The 18,997-nt window shown below is 48.6% G+C and overlaps 1 protein-coding gene across 1 annotated transcript in view; it reads left to right on the top strand.

Annotated features, from left to right (window-relative positions):
• Positions 1–17,530, top strand: part of pax7a (paired box 7a) — a 35,183-nt gene extending 17,653 nt beyond the window's left edge. Inside the window, exons 5-8 of the mRNA XM_062453988.1 lie at positions 3,339–3,538; positions 13,835–13,982; positions 14,703–14,896; positions 17,465–17,530. Of these exons, the coding sequence (XP_062309972.1) occupies positions 3,339–3,538; positions 13,835–13,982; positions 14,703–14,896; positions 17,465–17,530 (608 nt within the window). The remainder of the gene's footprint in view (positions 1–3,338; positions 3,539–13,834; positions 13,983–14,702; positions 14,897–17,464) is intronic.
• Positions 17,531–18,997: the final 1,467 nt, after the last annotated feature.

An 18,997-nucleotide genomic window follows, 5' to 3' on the forward strand; every position in this document is an offset into this window, starting at 1 on the left:
AGGAGGAGAGTGTCCATAGAGGGGTACGGCGGGGGGGGGGGGGGAGAGTGATGAGTGTTCCATCTGGAAGAGCTGCAGTGTGAACAGAGGGAGGGGGTCAACAGAGAGAGAGAGAGAGAGAGAGAGAGAGAGAGAGAGAGAGAGAGAGAGAGAGAGAGAGAGAGAGGCTGTGTCGGGCCAACCTTTCATTAGGACAGGTCTACAGAGAGACTGTCCCCTCCCCCCGTTTCAGTCTGCAGAGGAGTCTAGTCTTTCTTGTGGTTGATCTAGGTATCGGTAGACAAATGCTCTCACTGTACATTCTCCTGAAACAGGCACAGCATAAATCATAGTTTAACTTTAAACTGTTGCCTTTAAAGAAAATAAACAGTCCCATCCATTACTGATGCGATTCAATTAGAGGCTGCCTGTTAAGTTATTTGTTATTTTTAGTTCAAATTCTGTTTATAGAAAGATTGCTTTGATGCTTAATATTTCAGCATCATATGAACGATCTGGGTTGTATTTGCATTGTAACTAGCATCATGTTTAAATCAATAAGAGAAAGGCCTGCGAGGGACCTGGAGGGGGATACTAGCAGTAATCATGGCAGTTGGATAATACGCCTCTAATTGACGGATGAATGCTGAGGAGATGTTGGAGCTCTTTATCAATATTCCCAGAACCTACAAATGGAATTAGAGCGAGCGACGGCTTTATATGAAGGTTTAATCACAATGTTACTCATTGTTTCAATGTGGTAGTGAGAGCTGTCTGAGAATTGACCTCAGGATCCCATAGGGGATAGTGGTTTGTTTCAAGGTAGTTAGCTTTCATCTCCTCCAGTGGTTCTGCCCTTTATCAACATTGCCAGCATGCTTAAAACCGTGCAGAGAGGCGGGCGCGTTATTCAAATTTCCGAAGCTCGCTTGGCTGTGAAACCAGTGTAAAGTGTTTCATTACTCTTGCTTCCTACCGACCAAACCACCATTAGGACTCAGAATGATGGTGAATCCCAGGGTTGGCTACCTAGAGACATATTTCCAGAGCAGCTCCTTTACGTGAAGAGCATTATATTTTCAGTCATGCAGTCACAATAAGTTACCCAGACGCCTGTACCGGCTGTACCTCGCGCCGACTCTGCCTCGCACCGGCACGGAGAGGAACCATGTGTTCGAACTGAATCCTGTTTCTGTCACAAGCCGTGTTAGCCAGGATGTACAACTTCCTGGTTTTCTCGATGAATCTTGGCACCCCTATCATAAGATGTTGTCTCGGAGATGAGTCCTACCCCCTGAACGCATGCCCTGTTCGTGCCGGTGTCTGCGATATTACCCACCAAGCCATGCTCATTGGCAAGGCAAGCTGTTGTTGACCTTCACTGCTGAATGGGCTAGCGGTTTGTGCGTTTGTTATAGAGGTGGTTTGTAGAAAAGCACAAAGACTGTGTCATAGACAAAGGGAAGGGACGAAAACCAGCAAAAACAACATGTAGAATTGTCTGTCTGGTTTAAAACCTCTTGAGCACCCGTCAGCTTCAACCCCCCTTCGCCCCCCTCATCCCCCGCCATCCCTCTGGAGGACACAGAGGTGACTTTGGAAAGTGATCTATAGACCACTGTGCCAGTCTCAAGTGCTGTCATGGTGAGTTAGGCGGGGGCAAAGCTCCGCGCGCATCCTCATGAAAACCAACAAAGGGCTATGTGGTCTATGTACATATTCAACCGTTGTATGTTCAAGGCCATCCTGTGGTAACCTCGCCGTAGCCGGTGTCGGCTGCCCGTGCCGTGGAATCCATCTTTATTAGAAGAGGAGGAGGAAGACGGACGAATTGATTTAATGAATGCGGCCTCATGTCCTGCGGTCACATGTAATCCGCAGAGAATCGCGGAGCGTGAGCTCAGGGGGGACGGAGAGATGGCGACAGAAGACTCATGGAGTGGCCTGTAATGATAGTCTCCATATAATCCCCTAATTCCTTGTTTAATTAAACTGCGGAGCTGGCCTTGAATCCCAGCCAGTACGCTTGCTCTTTTATTCCCACTGTTGTTATTTTGGGTGTGTGCAGGGGTGGGGCAGTTCTTTCTTTTGTCCATTTGGTGTGTTCCAGAAATTCTGGGGTTTTCCTTTTTTTTTAAATGTTGTTTTATTAAGTAGATTAACTGTGCACACATACGCAGTAGCAGGCTTATCGAACTGTCTTTAGCCTCCACAGACCTCCAGGAGATTGATGGTGGGTTGTTTCAGTGGAGTGGTGCTCCTGTTTGGAACCACAGGCTTATGCACACCCTCTCCTTCTATATCGGTCTCTCTGTTCTCTAGCCTTCTCTTTCTGGACTGCGCATGATGCAACCCATCCATGCCTGGAGCAACACTGGCATGTCTCACCGCCTTGTCAACATCTCAATGAGGAAAATTTGAAATTTTATGACATGGAATGAAAAGCACCATGTAGTTTGAATAAACATGCAGAGGAGGTGAAAATGATGCAATTTTCTAAATTCAGTTATGATGCTAATGTACTGCGGTAATTCGTATTCGCTGTCAGAAAATTCTCCTGTCGGCTTGGATTGTGTGTCTTTGTGTGGATATCTCTGTTCCTCAAGCGAAAATGCAGCTTATTTTAAATGCCCTAAAAAAGTAAGGCGAGATATGTTGTAATTCATTAAATGACAGCACACATAAACACATGGGACTGAATGGTTAGGTTGTGATATTCGGTGTTGTATGTTTCTGTTTGTGAGCTCTGTGCCCTGGGCCATTGTGGGAGAATGGAGAGGAGGGCAGCAGCAAGGTGGCCTGGTTAGATTAACCCCCCCCCCCACTCCCCCTTCCCTCCCCCCTCCCGTCCTCCCCCCTCACAGCCACCCTCCAGCGGCCCTTTACTCTCTCCTTGGGCCCTCAGGGGCCCCAGTCCAAGGCAGGATTGTGTATCAGGCCTCTTATGTACTGTCTAAATATCCACAGCATGAGATAATAGTTGCTCTGTTGTGCTTGGAGACAGAGTGGAGGAGCTGTCATCTGAATCCTCTTTGAATCTGAAACCCCCCCTTCATTAGACATGAAGCCCCCAGCCACAGCAGAGCGACTGAAGTGGGGGTTGTATCAAACATGGTTTATCTCCAATCTGTACACGGTATACCTTTCCCTATAGACATAAATAACATGTAACACAGTGAACAAGGGTAAATACCGCCTTCTAGAGTTACATTTACCTGCAGTGTTGTACCACATAAAAGAGCTACCAAAACAGATGATATTTTCATTTCCTGTAATGACCTTTACCCGGCCTGCCTCTCTTCCCCTTCCTCCTCTTCTCTCCCCTCCTCCCCCCATTCCTCTCCTCCACTGTGGCCCAGGTAATCGCACAGACGAAGGCTCGGATGTGGAGTCGGAGCCCGACCTGCCTCTGAAGAGGAAGCAGCGGCGCAGTCGCACCACGTTCACGGCTGAGCAGCTGGAGGAGCTGGAGAAGGCCTTCGAGAGGACGCACTACCCCGACATCTACACCAGGGAGGAGCTGGCCCAGAGGACCAAGCTCACCGAGGCCAGAGTACAGGTGAGGCGTGGAGGGAGACACGGCTTGTGACACACACACACACTCTAAAGCAGCAAATATATAACGCAAACATGTAAAGGGAGAAGCACATCTACACACAACACACACTAGCACACACTCGTACACACGCACACACACACACCAAAGTAGATACTAACACATGGTATAGGTTCTTGGCCCCCCTAAATATATATTTATTTACCTTTATGATTCATCCACTTTGTTGCAGTATACAAAATAATTTGATTTAGGTCCGAAATGTTAGATTAATTTGGTTTAGAACATTTGTGTTGAACAATATTATACCAAATCCAGATACAACATTTATTTTGAGATAGAACAGAAAGGGATCGAGGCATAGAAATGAAAGAGAAAATACCAGAGAAATTAACCCTCTCCCAGGGGCATGTCCCTGTGTCTGAGTCCACACCCCACAGTTGTGCAGTCCTCCTCTCACCTAGAAGGGGGCGGGGCAAGGACTCTGCACCTTATCACACCCAGAAGCTCTGGATCCATCAGACAACCAGAGCACCAGCTGGTTTAATGGAACACTGAAGGAAAACACAGCATTTATAGTAGCAGCTGCTCTGGTGGAGTTTAGGAGGGAGGGGGGGAGACGCAGAGAGAGAGAGGGAGAGAGAATGAGAGGAGGGGAGAGAAAGAGGGAGAGAGATAGAGAGAGAGAGAGAGAGAGAGAGAGCAATGCATTCCTGATGGATTTCTCATTCCAGCGTTTGGCCAGATTCTCTTCCCATCACTTTCAAGCTTGCCGCCGCTTGTAAAAACCCTTCTGCGTATCACAGCAGGTCCCTCATCCTCTGCTTGGACCTCATGCCCCGACAACAACATTAATCAATCAGACACTAGCTGGAAAAAAGGGTTCAGGGCAGCCCTCTCTTCTAACCACAGTCTCTGTCTGTGGGCCTCCCGAAGGCTGGTCTGTGTGCTAACCCCTCCCCACACTGCTAACATGCACTCGGGCTAACTGATTCCACACATGTCCCAAAACGCTCACATATACGTCTAAATGGGCGGCGCTGCACCTAAGAGGGGACTCTGAGGGTTTCTTCTCATGCTTGTTTTATTGCAGTACATTAAGATTTTTTGAATGTCTCCGATTTGCTTTCGAGGCCAACTTGGACCGAAGACCGAGGACTGAGTCGTTCCATTTTCATTCAATGTCAGTTATTTTTATGACACAGTAATGGATAGTGTTTAAAAGTACATATTTGTACGACAATTTTGTAATAACTCATTTATTATTCTTACTTGTTATTTATTGAACAGAAATGTAGCATCCAAATCCATCTTGGAAAATAATGAGTAGTCTTGATTGATCATCAAGTTAGAATGACCCAATAAAATTCACAAGGATTGGCCAGTATTATCACACAGAAACCCCCTTTAGTTCCAGGCAATTAATAAGAGACATAGGACGTGTTGTAGGTCAATAGCTGTTGGATTTTCATGAAGAATCTCTTGAGGAATTTAACTCATTTTGTATATGGCCACGGATTTCACATTTTAAATGTCTCAGCGGGACAAAAATAAAATAAAATGAATAAGGTCTTAAAACTGAGAGGACAGTGTTTCCTCGTCAGGAGGTAATAGGCCTAAATTATGTCATGTGCAAACCTGAGGTATTTAAGTCATGGATATAATTGTTAATGCAGTTTTCCTCATAATCTAATTCAGAAACGCTTTGAAAGTCCCCAAAGGTCAACTCAAACTCAATTTCCTTAGAAGGTCACTCCAAGAAAAGGGAGTCTGGGTAACCAAAGTAAATAATGGCCCGCAGTCTTCAGCGTTAGCTGGCCGGTTAGGCGAGAGAGTTGGGAGGAGGACTTGGGACACACTGAGGAGGCCATTGAGGAGCTCGTCCTTTCCTTTTTAAGGAGCCATGTGATGTGTAGTAGCGTCACCGTCTTCGTTAGATCCATGCCCAGCAGCGAAGGTGCACCAGCTACACCTCCTCCAGCATTCAGACACACAGATCCCCTTATCAACCCACCGACCCCTGGAGCTGGCACATCCAGTACGACAACAAACCTTCTTCGGCTGGATGTTGGCGTGTGGATGTGTGTGAACTGGAGAGCTACCTTCCGTGTGTTTGAAGATGTCAGCCAGCTGTGGTTTCCTCGGAGCGGTGGGTGCTCCGAGGGCCCCTGTCCAGCCAGCAGACAGGAGATCCCTGGGCCCCAGAGACGACCTCCACAGCTGCAGGGACGCATCATCCAGATGTCAGCCACTAGAGGCTGGGGGGGTGAACTGGGAGGGAGGCAGAGAGGTTAGGAGGGAGGTTTAGAGGGTTAGGAGGGAGGTAGGACGGCAGAGAGGCAGAGAGTTTAGGATGGAGGTGAAGACGGGGGTAAGAGAGGCTAGGAGGGAGGTTTAGAGGTTAGGAGGGAGGGGGGGGGGAGGATGGGAGGGAGGTTGAGAGGCTGGGAGGGGCGTTGGAGGTGAGGGAGGGCAGTGTTGAGGCAGTGGAGTGCAGGGTCTCTGAGGCGCTAGCTTTTCTACCAGAGTTGTCGTGGTCACGGTTGGTTAGGAACCCGGGTGATAATGTGTTAGAGTTGAGGCGAGTTTTCACTGCTGCTCAAGTAGACCAGGCTGGTTGGCAGACTGCTGTCTCGCTGATATTTAATGTGTTTGACATGGCTTTGACTCATGGATCACACTGTCGGCTCATCTAGCCAGCTGCTAGTGTCTGTGATATGCTGACCCTCTGTCAGTCGGCAGTAGCAACACTGCCTCACACAGCCCCAGGCAGGCCTGTATGGACGATCCCGTCCTTAAATAACAGATTGTGGGAAATGATCCATAACGCTCAGATGTGCGTTTAGGACCGTGTGTTTCTGTTTGTTGAGAACGTGTGTGTGTGTGCGTGCGTGTCTGTGTTTTTTTGTGGGCAGGTGTCGGTGTGTGTTTTTTGGTTTGTGTGTGTGTGTGTTAGATATGTGTGTGTGTGTGTGTGTTTATGGCCCTCAAGACTACCTGGCTCCTTATCAGTGGGCTGCCAGGCTGCATCCTGCTGCATCCACTGGCTCACTTCACCAGCTGTGGCTGTTCCACACGCCATTAGAACACACAGCATCTCTCCTGCCCGTCTCCTCAGAAGTTTGGACCAGGTGGAGCTCTGCTGTCGGCCAGACCAGAGAAGGCTCAGGGGGAGGGGGGTGGGGGTTGGGGGGTGGGTGAGGGAGGTAGGGTGCAGACCAGAGGTGGCGGCCCCTGCAGTAAATCAGCTCTTAGGCCCGCTCACACATGAAGTGAATTACATTCTTCTCTATTTAAGCTGGAGTTTTTCAGGAGGCCGACCGGCTCCTCCCCCTGCTCCTCCTCTTCATCCTTATCCCCCCCCTCCTCCCCCCCTCCCTCCTCCCCTCCCCCCCGTGCCGTGGACTCGTCTTCCTCTGAGCTCTGCCGCACGGCTCGCTTTGCCAATCAGCCTCATAGATCCCCTCTCACGGGCGACGAACGTGCCGCATGTAGCTATCGTAGTTAGTGGAATCTAATAAGGTATAAGCATGGGCTTTTTATGAGGCGTAAAAATCAATTTGGCAAGAAGTTTATCTCTCTTCTCTCTCTCTGTCTGTGGCTGAGCTTGAGGGTGGGTCCTGGGGAAGCAGACCAGAGAGGATTCTCCTCTCCGCTGTCTCCACCAGGCCACTGTAGACACCCAGATGCTCAGCAGCTCAACAGGACCTCAGAACTCTTGTAAACCCTTCCATGTCCTGGGACGAACTCAACCCTTTCAGCGTTTTCTCTGCAGTGACTTTCCAACTGCATTAGGCACATATTAAAGATGTAGACCCTGTGGAGATTCGAATCAGTTGCTATTATTTGTATTAGTGTAGCTGAGCTGCAAACTGCTGCCAGACAATGCAGAGAGGGAGAATAGGTGTGGCTCACTAGGTAGAACATTGGACTACAGATCAATGGGTCGGGCTTGAATTGAGTCGCTTTGGGTGAAAGCATCTATTACATCAACACATTATCTGCTAAACAAACGAAGGATCTTCTAAATAAACACTTTTTTCCTGCGTAATAAACACAATGTCGTACGTCATCCCATCCAGAGAGGACCCTGAGACACATGCTGTACAGACACAGTGAGACACATGCTGTACAGACACAGTGAGACACGTTGCGTTTGGTGCTTTCAGCATCACTCAGGTTCCTCTGGCAGGAGAGAACAGCTCAGTGGGTTTGGTTTGTGACAACCACACCCAGCCCACCCAAACCAGTGGGCGCCTGTGTACCCTGCCACTCTGCCTGTACTCTGTAAAAGAGGTAAATAGGATTTATGTAGATTGCAGAAGAGAAATTGTGTGTAGTGCACCAGGCAGGATGTTCTAACAGTTTTCTTATTATTAGAATTTAAATGACTTTCCTTCAGTGCCTCTGTATTCCTGATGCTTATCGAGCTAATCCCACTCTCCTCTCAAATTCACACTCCAAGCTAGTTTAATTAGCATAGTGCAAGTCTGGAAGGCAGAAAGGCAAGCAGACAGGCAGACAGACAGACAGACAGACAGACAGGCAGGCAGGCAGGCAAGCAGGCAGGCAGGCAGGCAGGCAGGCAGGCAGGGAGGCAGGGAGGCAGACAGGGAGGGAGGGAGGGAGGTAGGTAGGTAGGTAGGTGAGAAATCAGAAAGAGAGGGGGGGGCAGAGGTATAGTCTGATAGAAGTAGGAATGTTGTACCTTAATGTCTGCAATACTCCACTGTGTGGATGGAGAGATGATGTTTCTCCTTTTTTTGTTAAAATTCATGTTCTGGTTGTTTTAGGGCGCCTAGATAAAATGTGGACTGTTGGCTTCTGAATCTTTATCACTCCACGATACAATTACTCTCAATGCCATGCATGGCGGTGTTGTGGTAGGGTAATTGTTGATGGGTGATAAGACAATCGCAGCCTCTGATCTGCGGGCAGAGATACCATTGTTTTGTGTTTACTCTGAGTAAGACCCAGACTCATGGGGAGCTAGATATGAAACTAGGGATGCACCGATATGGAATTTTTGGCCAATACAGATAACCGATAACTCTTTATATTTGGAAGCTGATAACCGTTACACGCAGATAAATTCAAAGCCTGAGTCTGATTACAAAATAAAAAGGCAAACAAATACAGTGGACAACTGCTTTTATTAAAACCTTAATCAGAATCAGAATCAGAATGGGATTTATTCGCCATGAAAGTTTGCACAGACAAGGAATTTGCTTTGGCAGGAAGGTGCATACAATAAACATATAGGGAACTAAAATGTAAAATATATGGACTATCTATACTAAGGGTACATAAACTAGCAGTACTAAGTGGAATTAGAATTAAATAAAATATACAATAAAATATAAATTGCCGTAATTTACAATATAAAAATACAAAAATACAAATATTACAAAAAATACAAATGTACAATATATTATTTTGTAATGCAGTGCAAAAAGCAGTGTTTTTTAAGCAGGAAGTCATTAGAGTCAGTGTGGTCCCTTGGCCTTGTTGAAGAGGCCAACAGCGGAAGGGAAGAAACTGCATAAAACATCTAGATCTTTCTTTTAACAAAATGATCAGATTTCTTAAATTTTACAAAAAAATAAGTGGTTCAATGGACGGAAATAATCCATAATTTATCGGCTTCAATTTTTCTCCAAAATATTCTTATTGAACAATAATATAACAATAACACAAAAAATAAGACCAATATGGCCGATACCGATTTGGCCGACGATATATCGTGCATCCCTATATGAAACAAGACTGCAGCCTCTCTCACCGGAGATAAGCGCTGCTTTATCAAGGCAGCTTGTAAACAGGCTTGGGGTCAATTGCATTTGATTTCCGTCAGTCTACTAAGTGATCTTACTGTAAAATGACTGTAAGAAATATAATGATTGTGTTGGATTAATGCACCCTCTCATGTTTACTGGGCTCTGTGATGCTTCACCTCCTCTCACTCCACTTCTCCTCCTCCCCTTCTCTTTTCTGTTTCTTCCTCCATTCAACGCCTCCTCTCCCCCACTCCCCTCACTTCTCCTTTCCGTTCGTCTTCTCTCCTCCACTGACTCCTCTCCCCCTATCTTCCACTCCATTCCTCCACTCCTCCTAGCCTCCACCCCTCCCTCCAGTCCTTCATCATTCCATGTCTGTGTTCAGCTCAGCAGCTCAAAGCTCACTCTTTTGTCTCAGAGGCCCTGCTAAGCTAAGCTCTATTCCTCTGAGATGGGTTAGTGTTGCCCTAGCGCCACCCCCCCTCTCCACACACACACACACGCACCCACACACACACACACACACACACACACCCCCCCCCCTCAACACACACACTCCTACCCCCCTACACCCCCCAAGACACTTCATCTCCCAAGCTCCATCAGTATGGCTCAGTGACTACAGGCTGTTCCAAGTGCAGGAGAGACTCAGCTCCTCCAGCTCGCCTCAGCAGACGAGAGCCGCGTGGCTGCCTGGCCAGAGCTGTCCTCTAGCTGGATAAAGACACGGAGGGACCCAGTCTCTCTGTGCTGCTCCGGGCCTAAACTGGATTCAGGAGGGGAGAGTCTCTGGTCCAAGGTGACTTTGTCATCAGGTTCCAGAGTGCAGCCTCAAATCCTCCCGCAGCTGCAGGCGCTGTTGCCGTATGTGGAAATGAGTTTGTGTGTGTGTGTGCGACGTGCTTGTGTGTGTACACAGTACGTGTGTGTGGGTGTGATGTCGAGTGAGTGCGAGTGTGTATGTAGGTCAGTGTGTGTACGTTTACCGACGTACACACACTGACCTACATACACACTCTCGAGTCGGTGTGTGTGTGAGTGTGTGCTTGTGTGTTTATCTCTAACTCCACTTAGATCAATGGTCGCTGGAGTAACACATTTCGAGCCCAGTTAAGCAGTGAAACACTCCTCCTCAATAACATAGCATTGACCAGGGCACACTTAACCTTATATCTGCCAGCTTTGTAATGCTACAGGCTCCGAAGCCTCTGGCATTTCAGTTTTCTTGACTTTTCTGGCACCGCGGTGGGCTCGTTCAATTGCCCCAGAATGAATTCAGTTAGAGAGACAACTCCCCTATCGTTAAGGTGGAGGGCTGCCTGTGGCGGGTGCCTGGTGGCAGGAGGACTCCCAGACTGGGAGCCCCTCTCTGGGTGTCCATCGTCACAGCCTGGAGGAAGGCAGGTGGAGAGAGAGCGACACCAAGCGCTGAGGAGAATCCATTTAGTCTGAACGATCAGACTAAATGTTTTGCCAACATCACAAAGGGCGGTCAGAAAGAGAGGGAATAAAGCTGTGTCTGGAAGAGGAGAGAGGAGGGGGAGGAAGCAGGGAGATGGGAGAGGAGGGGGAGGAAGAGGAAGCAGGGAGATGGGAGAGGAGGGGGAGGAAGCAGGGAGATGGGAGAGGAGGGAGAGGAAGCAGGGAGATGGGAGAGGAGAGAGGAGGGAGAGGAAGCAGGGAGATGGGAGAGGAGGGGGAGGAAGCAGGGAGATGGGAGAGGAGAGAGGAGGGAGAGGAAGCAGGGAGATGGGAGAGGAGAGAGGAGGGAGAGGAAGCAGGGAGATGGGAGAGGAGGGAGAGGAAGCAGGGAGATGGGAGAGGAGGGAGGAGGGAGAGGAAGCAGGGAGATGGGAGAGGAGAGAGGAGGGAGAGGAAGCAGGGAGATGGGAGAGGAGGGAGAGGAAGGGGAGAGGAAGCAGGGAGATTGGAGAGGAGGGGGAGGAAGCAGGGAGATGGGAGAGGAGGGAGAGGAAGCAGGGAGATGGGAGAGGAGGGAGGAGGGAGAGGAAGCAGGGAGATGGGAGAGGAGGGAGAGGAAGCAGGGAGATGGGAGAGGAGGGAGAGGAAGGGGAGAGGAAGCAGGGAGATGGGAGAGGAGGGGGAGGAAGCAGGGAGATGGGAGAGGAGGGAGAGGAAGCAGGGAGATGGGAGAGGAGGGAGAGGAAGCAGGGAGATGGGAGAGGAGGGAGAGGAAGCAGGGAGATGGGAGAGGAGGGGGAGGAAGCAGGGAGATGGGAGAGGAGGGAGAGGAAGCAGGGAGATGGGAGAGGAGGGAGAGGAAGCAGGGAGATGGGAGAGGAGGGAGAGGAAGCAGGGAGATGGGAGAGGAGGGAGAGGAAGCAGGGAGATGGGAGAGGAGGGAGGGGAAGCAGGGAGATGGGAGAGTAGGGAGAGGAAGCAGGGAGATGGGAGAGGAGGGAGGAGGGAGAGGAAGCAGGGAGATGGGAGAGGAGGGAGGAGGGAGAGGAAGCTGGGAGATGGGAGAGGAGGGAGGGGAAAGCGGGAGCTCAGTGTTGTGGTTCTTGGTATGCTGCCATGATGGAACACCTCCTCAGCCACAAAGAGAGCAGGAAGTAGAAAAGGGGATAAAAGGGGGTGGTGGGTGTTGTGGTTCAGAGGGTAAAGGTGAAGTGGCACCGCGGGGTGGAGTGACGGGGGTGTGTGGAAGGAAGGGGCGTGGTCCCTCCCCAACCCCCCCCCCCCCTCCCGGGGGGAGGCAGCTGTTTGTCTGCTCCCAGCAGGAGCTTAGCCCTGGGTCCAGTCCCAGGACTACGCTCCACTACATCCCAATAGCAGGCTTGTCACTGGGGCTACCGTGGCTAGCAGCTCCCCCTCCCCTTTCCTCCCTGGCTCGGCTGGAGCAGCTGACTGCAACGCTGGAACTCCAGAACAAACAAACGACGACGATAACCCGAGAAGGAGGAAGTGATAGCCATGCGGGATAGGCTCCCTGCTGGGCTGCAAATGCTGCAGTAAAGATGTTCCATTCTCAGCGGTGTTCAGAGCCCAGCGCTTCAGGGCGCTGGAGCCACTTGATATCACCCACATCGGAGTTCACAGGTTAAACAAGACTGTGAGCAAGGGGGAAAAAAAACAAGCCGGTGGCTTTGTGGACTGGATGTGCCTTTGGTAACCTGTAAGGTATTAAACTGGGGTGCGCCGCGTGTGATTGAGATCTCTCCGCGCGTGAGTTCTTGTGAGTAGGTCTGTGGGCCTCCGGGCTGAACGAGCGGAGCCGGCAGCGGCGAGAGTGTCCGTGTCTTTTAGCCCCTCGACAAAAAAAGGGTTTGCTCTTTGCTGTTTAAAAAGGGACGCCCCCCCTCTTTGTGTCCAGTGTTCTCTGTGGCGTATGGAGGCGCTTTTGTCCCCTGCTTTCATCTGCTCTCACAATAGGCCAGCCCATTTCCAACACAACGGTAGATGAACTGTGCTGACAGTGTATTAAACTCTGATGAATTGCCTGTGCAAGGCATAGATCAGTGTTCTTCAACCTTTGGCACATACTGGTCCCAGGCCTTGTCTTGGTGAAATGAAACAGGTTGCTGGCTGTATGGGCTCTCTTTTCAAACGGGGACCGATTATATTAGCGTTTTTGTTGAGGCAGAAACCCCCTTTTTGGAAATGTGTAAATCACGGCGGTTTGAAAGTGAGGGTGTTTAGTCGCGTTCATTCAAGGAGTTGACATTGTGCATATGTGGTTTGAAGTTGTAGACGTTTGAAGCGTTTTGTGTCAACAGAACCACTTGGCTGTGCAGAAGAATAACTCAGATAAGATGAATGAAGGAGCGCTTTGCATTGTTCACTTTGTGGGAATGAGAATCATTTATTTGTATTTCTATTATCATAAAATAGAATCTTATGACATTAGATTAAAACTACCATCCTCAGTCTTGTTTATTTATATTACACAGACTGCATGTGTTTTTTTGAATGAGGACTAAATCCGATCATATCTTGTACACAATGACTCTGTGTTTGTCTCTCTGTGTGTGTGTGTGTGTGTGTGTATCTGTTCTAGCCGGTACTTATCCCCCATGGTGGCATTCCTCCCGGCCTCCTTTAAAGTGTCTAAATGGTTCACAAACATGCTCAAGATGTGTGGTGCTGAGGCCCAGGGAGCTACCTCTGACCCTGTCATGATTTCTCCCTTCTGAAGGGGGCTTAGGGCGGTCTGTTGACTCAGAGCACAGCCTCAGCCACTTAGGAAGAACAACAGGGACACAGATCAGGGCCTGCATGGGAGCTCCCAGAGGCCCTGTTTCTCCACCGTGTAGGAACACACGCACACACACGTGAGCCGATGCATGCATTCATGCACGCAGACACACACACGCACATACATAGACGTACATTCACACACAGAAACACACACAGACACACACACACACACACACACACACACACACAAACCACACAGGTTTTAACAGCCCAGCTACTGATCCCTCACCCTTGGACGACGGCTGGCTCTCTCACGCAGACTCTCCTCCTCTCCTCCTCTGACCGTCTCCCCTCTCCTCAGGTGTGGTTCAGCAACAGGAGAGCCAGGTGGCGCAAGCAGGCCGGAGCCAACCAGCTGGCGGCCTTCAACCACCTGCTGCCTGGAGGCTTCCCGCCCACAGGGATGCCCACCTTGTCTTCGTACCAGCTCCAGGAGGCCAGCTACCCAGGTGACACTCTCTCACAGGGCGAGAGGCCCTCTCCCCTAGAAGAAGTACAGAATTAGACACGGCTAGACCCTAAAACGGGGCCTGTTTGAATGGGCAAGTTTGTTCTATGGAGTCTAGCTCTATCTGTAAAGTGATTATCCCCGTGCTGCGTCGCAGCTGTCTGTCCCCAGGTCTTTATGTGGACCGTACCACACAGACTTTTGCCTTAGGGTCAAACTAAACTTAATCTAATCTGGCTTGTTCTTGGGTTTGAAGTATTTGTGGTATGTCTGTGTCTGTTTAATGTGCATGTTAACAGTCTTTTATTTCCCATACACACCATGTGACACATATAGGATCCATACAGCATGTAGTTAAGCCTACAGTTAGTCCTTTGTTGTAAAGTGATGGTGACGTTGATCCAGTTTGCTGGCATTTCCAGACTGTACATTCAGAATCAGAACTCCACAGTCCGTAGAAGTCCACATTCCATAGAACATGAACATGAAATGTCGATGATTTTGCAGCCCATGAACTGAACCCCTAGAGAGTAGACCAGAAAACATTCTAAAACAAAATCCACATGGAGTTTGGATAGGCAGCTGTTTCTGGTGTTGCCTTCTGTCTCACTCATGCGGTTGTTGTTGTGGCTGGTAGTTTTGTTGTTGTTGTTGTGGCTGGTAGTATCGTTGTTGTTGTGGCTGTTGGTATTGATGCTGTTGTTGTTGTTGTTGTTGTCAGATGGCAGCAGTACGCTGCACCGCCCCCAGCCCCTCCCTCCGTCCTCCATGCACCAGGGTGGGCTAACAGACACTAGCTCCGCCTACGGCCTCTCATCCAATCGCCACGGCTTTGCCAGCTACTCAGACACCTTCATGAGCCAATCAGCATCCAGCAACCACATGAACCCGGTCAGCAACGGTCTCTCCCCACAGGTAGGTCTAATTCTAGAGTTTGTTTTTTTTCATTCATCCAACAATGGCTTGGTTTCTCTGACATGGATTAAGCTTGTGACCGAAAATCTAAGACAATCTTTAGTCCTTGCCCATGATCAATATCTCCTCAGAAGTCTTCACCTAAAGTAATATAAACTGTCATAATTTATTAATTTAGCAATATCTATCAAAACAGCGCAGTTTGAAATTGCAATTCACTAAGATACCATTTCACTTTGATAGAGAAACCAACTATGGCCCAGTAATATGTCTTAACGTAGTCTTTTCTGCTGCCTCCTAAAGCTCTGGGTTTCGATTGGCTCTTATAAATTGGAACAATTGTCAAACAATTGGCTTAACATCAACAAATTAAAATCCATCTTGATAGGGGCACATCTGTTCCAAACAGCAGTCTTCACTTTCCTGGGACACGGAAATCCCGCTCAGAACACTGAGAACACATGTGAAGGAAATAATTAGCTCAAGCTTATAAATGTAGGCCCTTAATCTGCTTCGAGTAATTGTTTGGAATTGGAAGACCCCTATTACTCTGTGTGAGTAATATTGCTCAGTGTTAGACTCGGGGTTGTGGCTCAGACTGTTGCCTCCCCTCCTCGTCTGCTCTCCTCCCACCATGAAAATAGCACTGAGTATCACTCCAGGTAATGAACTGCCCTGCTGTCCTAATTGAGAAAGGAATCAATGGAGACATTTTGATTTGTCATCATCCGGGTGATTTTCTTCTGTTGAAAAAAAAGCTGAGGCAATTTCTATGCCCCACTGTGTGTGTGTGTGTTTTCTGTTAAAGCTGGGGATTCAACTTGTTATCCTCTTTGGGCACCCCCCATTAACGAGTCTTTAAAATAAGACCCTCTGCTACTAAGGGTTGAGCCTTAAGTAGCACAGAATAGGAAAAATGATTTGTATTGATGCAAATCTTGTGTGAGAAGAGCATTATACACAATTATCCATCCATACTGGCCAGTCCTGGCCACCCTCACCAACAAGATGTGGTTAACAAGCAGAAAATAAGATTGAAATGGTGTGTAAAGAGTTGAAAATGAATTTCAATACTGCATTTGTCCGCAATTACCCTCTCGTTCACACGTATTTCATTGGAAGCTTCTTTTTTTTTTCTCTCTCCCTTCTTCTTCTTCTTCAAATATTTCTGAAAGCAGATTGGAAACATTCTTGGTATTACCCTCTTTCTTCGCGGAAAAAAGCATTAAGGATTTTGTGACAAAAAGGAGATTTTCTCTGCTGCTGGAGAGACTCAGGGTAACATGGAGGCTCACAGCGTGTTTGATTGTTAATCGTGGCACAGGGGCTTTAAGTACTAATGCTCTCCTTGCAAACCTGCAGAAAACACCAGCTATACCAGCTGCTTTTTTCATTAACGGGTGTCCTTAACACTGGGAGGGGATATAGCCACAGCACCACAGCAGCCTTCTACCTCTCTCTCTCTCTCTCTCTCTCTCTCTCTCTCTCTCCCTCTCTCTCTCTCTCTCTCTCTCTCCCTCTCTCTCCCTCTCTCTCTCTCTCTCTCTCTCTCTCTCTCTCTCTCTCTCTCTCTCTCTCTCTCTCTCTCTCTCTCTCTCTCTCTCTCTCTCTTCCTAGGCAGTCAAGAATGTGTTTGGATAATAAATGCTTCCTGTTTAGCAGTCAGGATTAGGACAGGAGCCTTTGGGAAAACGTACAGACGATGAATGTGCAGAATTCAATAATTCTATCAAGTGGATTTAATGTATCTCTCTTTCTTCCTGTTTACTTCCAATGTGACGCCCCGAGAGGAGCTTGAGGAAGGGTGTGATATTAATGATGCATTTGATGTGACGGACGTGAGGAGCGTGCATCAGTCCAGTGAGATAGGACAGTCTTGGGGAGTATCAGGTGTGGAGGGTGGACCGTCATGTGGCATTGCTATCAGCCTCTCAGTGGGGGGAGATAGATCTCCTCTCTGACAGACGAATGAGACAGCTCCCTGCGAGTTCCCTCCGCCGAACACACGCACGTGCGCACACACGCGCACACACGCGCACACACGTGCACACACGCGCACACACGCGCACACACGCGCACACACTCACAAGTGCAGCCTGTCTGAAGCGATCTGTCTGCAGCTCAACAGATGTCGTCTCCACTTTTTCTCAGAGCACCTCCTCTTGAAAGTTGTTGACAGGATGTTATTTGACCTAGATGTGGACAGTGATTTTTGTGTTTATACACAGTACAGATTCACTCCCTTCTCTTCCTGAATGTAATAGAACCCCCCCCCCCCCCCCCCCAATACAAATTGACTCTCCGTAGCAGAGATGGCGATCTGCAGTTGTATCTAGTTGCCAGTCGACAGCATCAGTGAGGAGCAGGTGTTTACTCGTGTGTTGGTGTGAGCGGGGCTGCTTTCTCTCTGTTCCCACCACCGTCCGTTACTAAGGTTGACAACATTCTAGGATTCCCGGTAAATGGGACGCGCTGGCGATCTGCCAAACTGGTAATGGAATCCTGCTGTGCCTGGCATTCCCGACAGGTGCTCGCGTCCATCCCGATCCCGTAACCTTCCCATTACAGCCAGGGGGAAACGGTATCCGCACGGCGCTGGCGCTGTTGTTCCTGGCGGGGTGTAAGTTAGACTGATTGGAGAGAGGAGATGGATGTGTCAGAGGTGGTGGGATAAGCCACCTTGTGGACTCCAATGGGCTGGAGTGAGAGAGGAGGAAGAGAGAGGGGGGGAGGTGAAGGGGAATATAGAGAAAGAGAGGGGGGTGTTGGTCTTGTTTCATTTGTTGCCTCAGCAGGTGTTAGAATGAGGGGAAATAGGAAGAAGTTGGAGTTGAGGCTGCAGATGTGAAATGACGGTGGTGAAATGTTATTGCTTTTCTGCCAGAGAGGATATTTACTACCATCTAGACCTCCTGACTGAGGACGATTTCTCTGTTGTCAACAACAGCTATTTCAAGAACTTCTCATTTCTTTTGGATTCAGAGAGAAAAGACATTGTCATGGCCTGCTTTTTTAATGATTGGTTCTGTTACTTTGTTTAGCTAAGCAGAACATAATTCATTGTGTTATCTGGATGGAATGATAACCAGCAGCATAAGATATGTTTTCTGCAGCTGAGGAAGGCAAGCTGACGTTACAGTCCCAACATTCTGGGATGTGGCTCTGGAGGACAGTCAAATGGAAGCTAACAAAAAGCCGTTAATCAGAAAACGTTTACGTACCCTCGTACAGAACAATAAAATGAAGAGGATTATATATTTAGGGGACAAACATTGCCTCAAAAAGATTGTCCTCAATTCAAAAATAGAATTATGTTTTTTCTCCAAGACCTGATAAAGGACCCTCACATCAAGAGAACGGACACACTCAGGAGAACAGTTTGGGGTGTCTAGCCTTAAAAGGAAAGAAGCGGTCTGTAATGAAATAAAAACAATGGCAAGTTTTGACACCTGTTCTCTGGGATAATGAATCTGAAGATATATGAAGCCCACACACTGTGGTGTTTGGTCTCACACTAGCAAGAAACAGAACAGACAGATAGGAGTCTGCGGTGACACTACAGGCTTTGAGTGCATTACCTTGCTGTTGTAAAGCCTCTACACACTAGATTTGTGTGAGGTTAGTGAGTGACTTCCTGGTTCAGCTTACAGTTTGGAATAGTTTTATTTTTTGGAATGAGAGAAACTGGATTTAGCATGTGTTTCAAGAGGGCATGTGGGATGTGTGGGTGTGGCCCGGGTCTTCACACACCCACCCACACACACACACACATGCACACACACACACACACGCAAGCATGCACGCACACACACACATACACACACACACACACACACACACATACACATACACACACACACACACACACACACACACACACACACAGGATCAGAGGAAGAGCAGCTCTCACCCCTGCTTCCCTTTGATCCGTGTCCCCAGGCCTGCCTTTTCCGCGGCGCTCCGCACCACGCACGCTGACATCACGCTCGCTCGTGACTCCCCACAACTGTCTGACAGAGATAAGCCGGGGAAGACTCGCAACCACACAGCCTCACTTCCATTAGCCGGCACAGGCACTCCTTTCTGAAAACGGGATGAATT

Source organism: Osmerus eperlanus, chromosome 1, assembly GCF_963692335.1.
Source record: "Osmerus eperlanus chromosome 1, fOsmEpe2.1, whole genome shotgun sequence".
NCBI lineage: Eukaryota > Metazoa > Chordata > Actinopteri > Osmeriformes > Osmeridae > Osmerus > Osmerus eperlanus.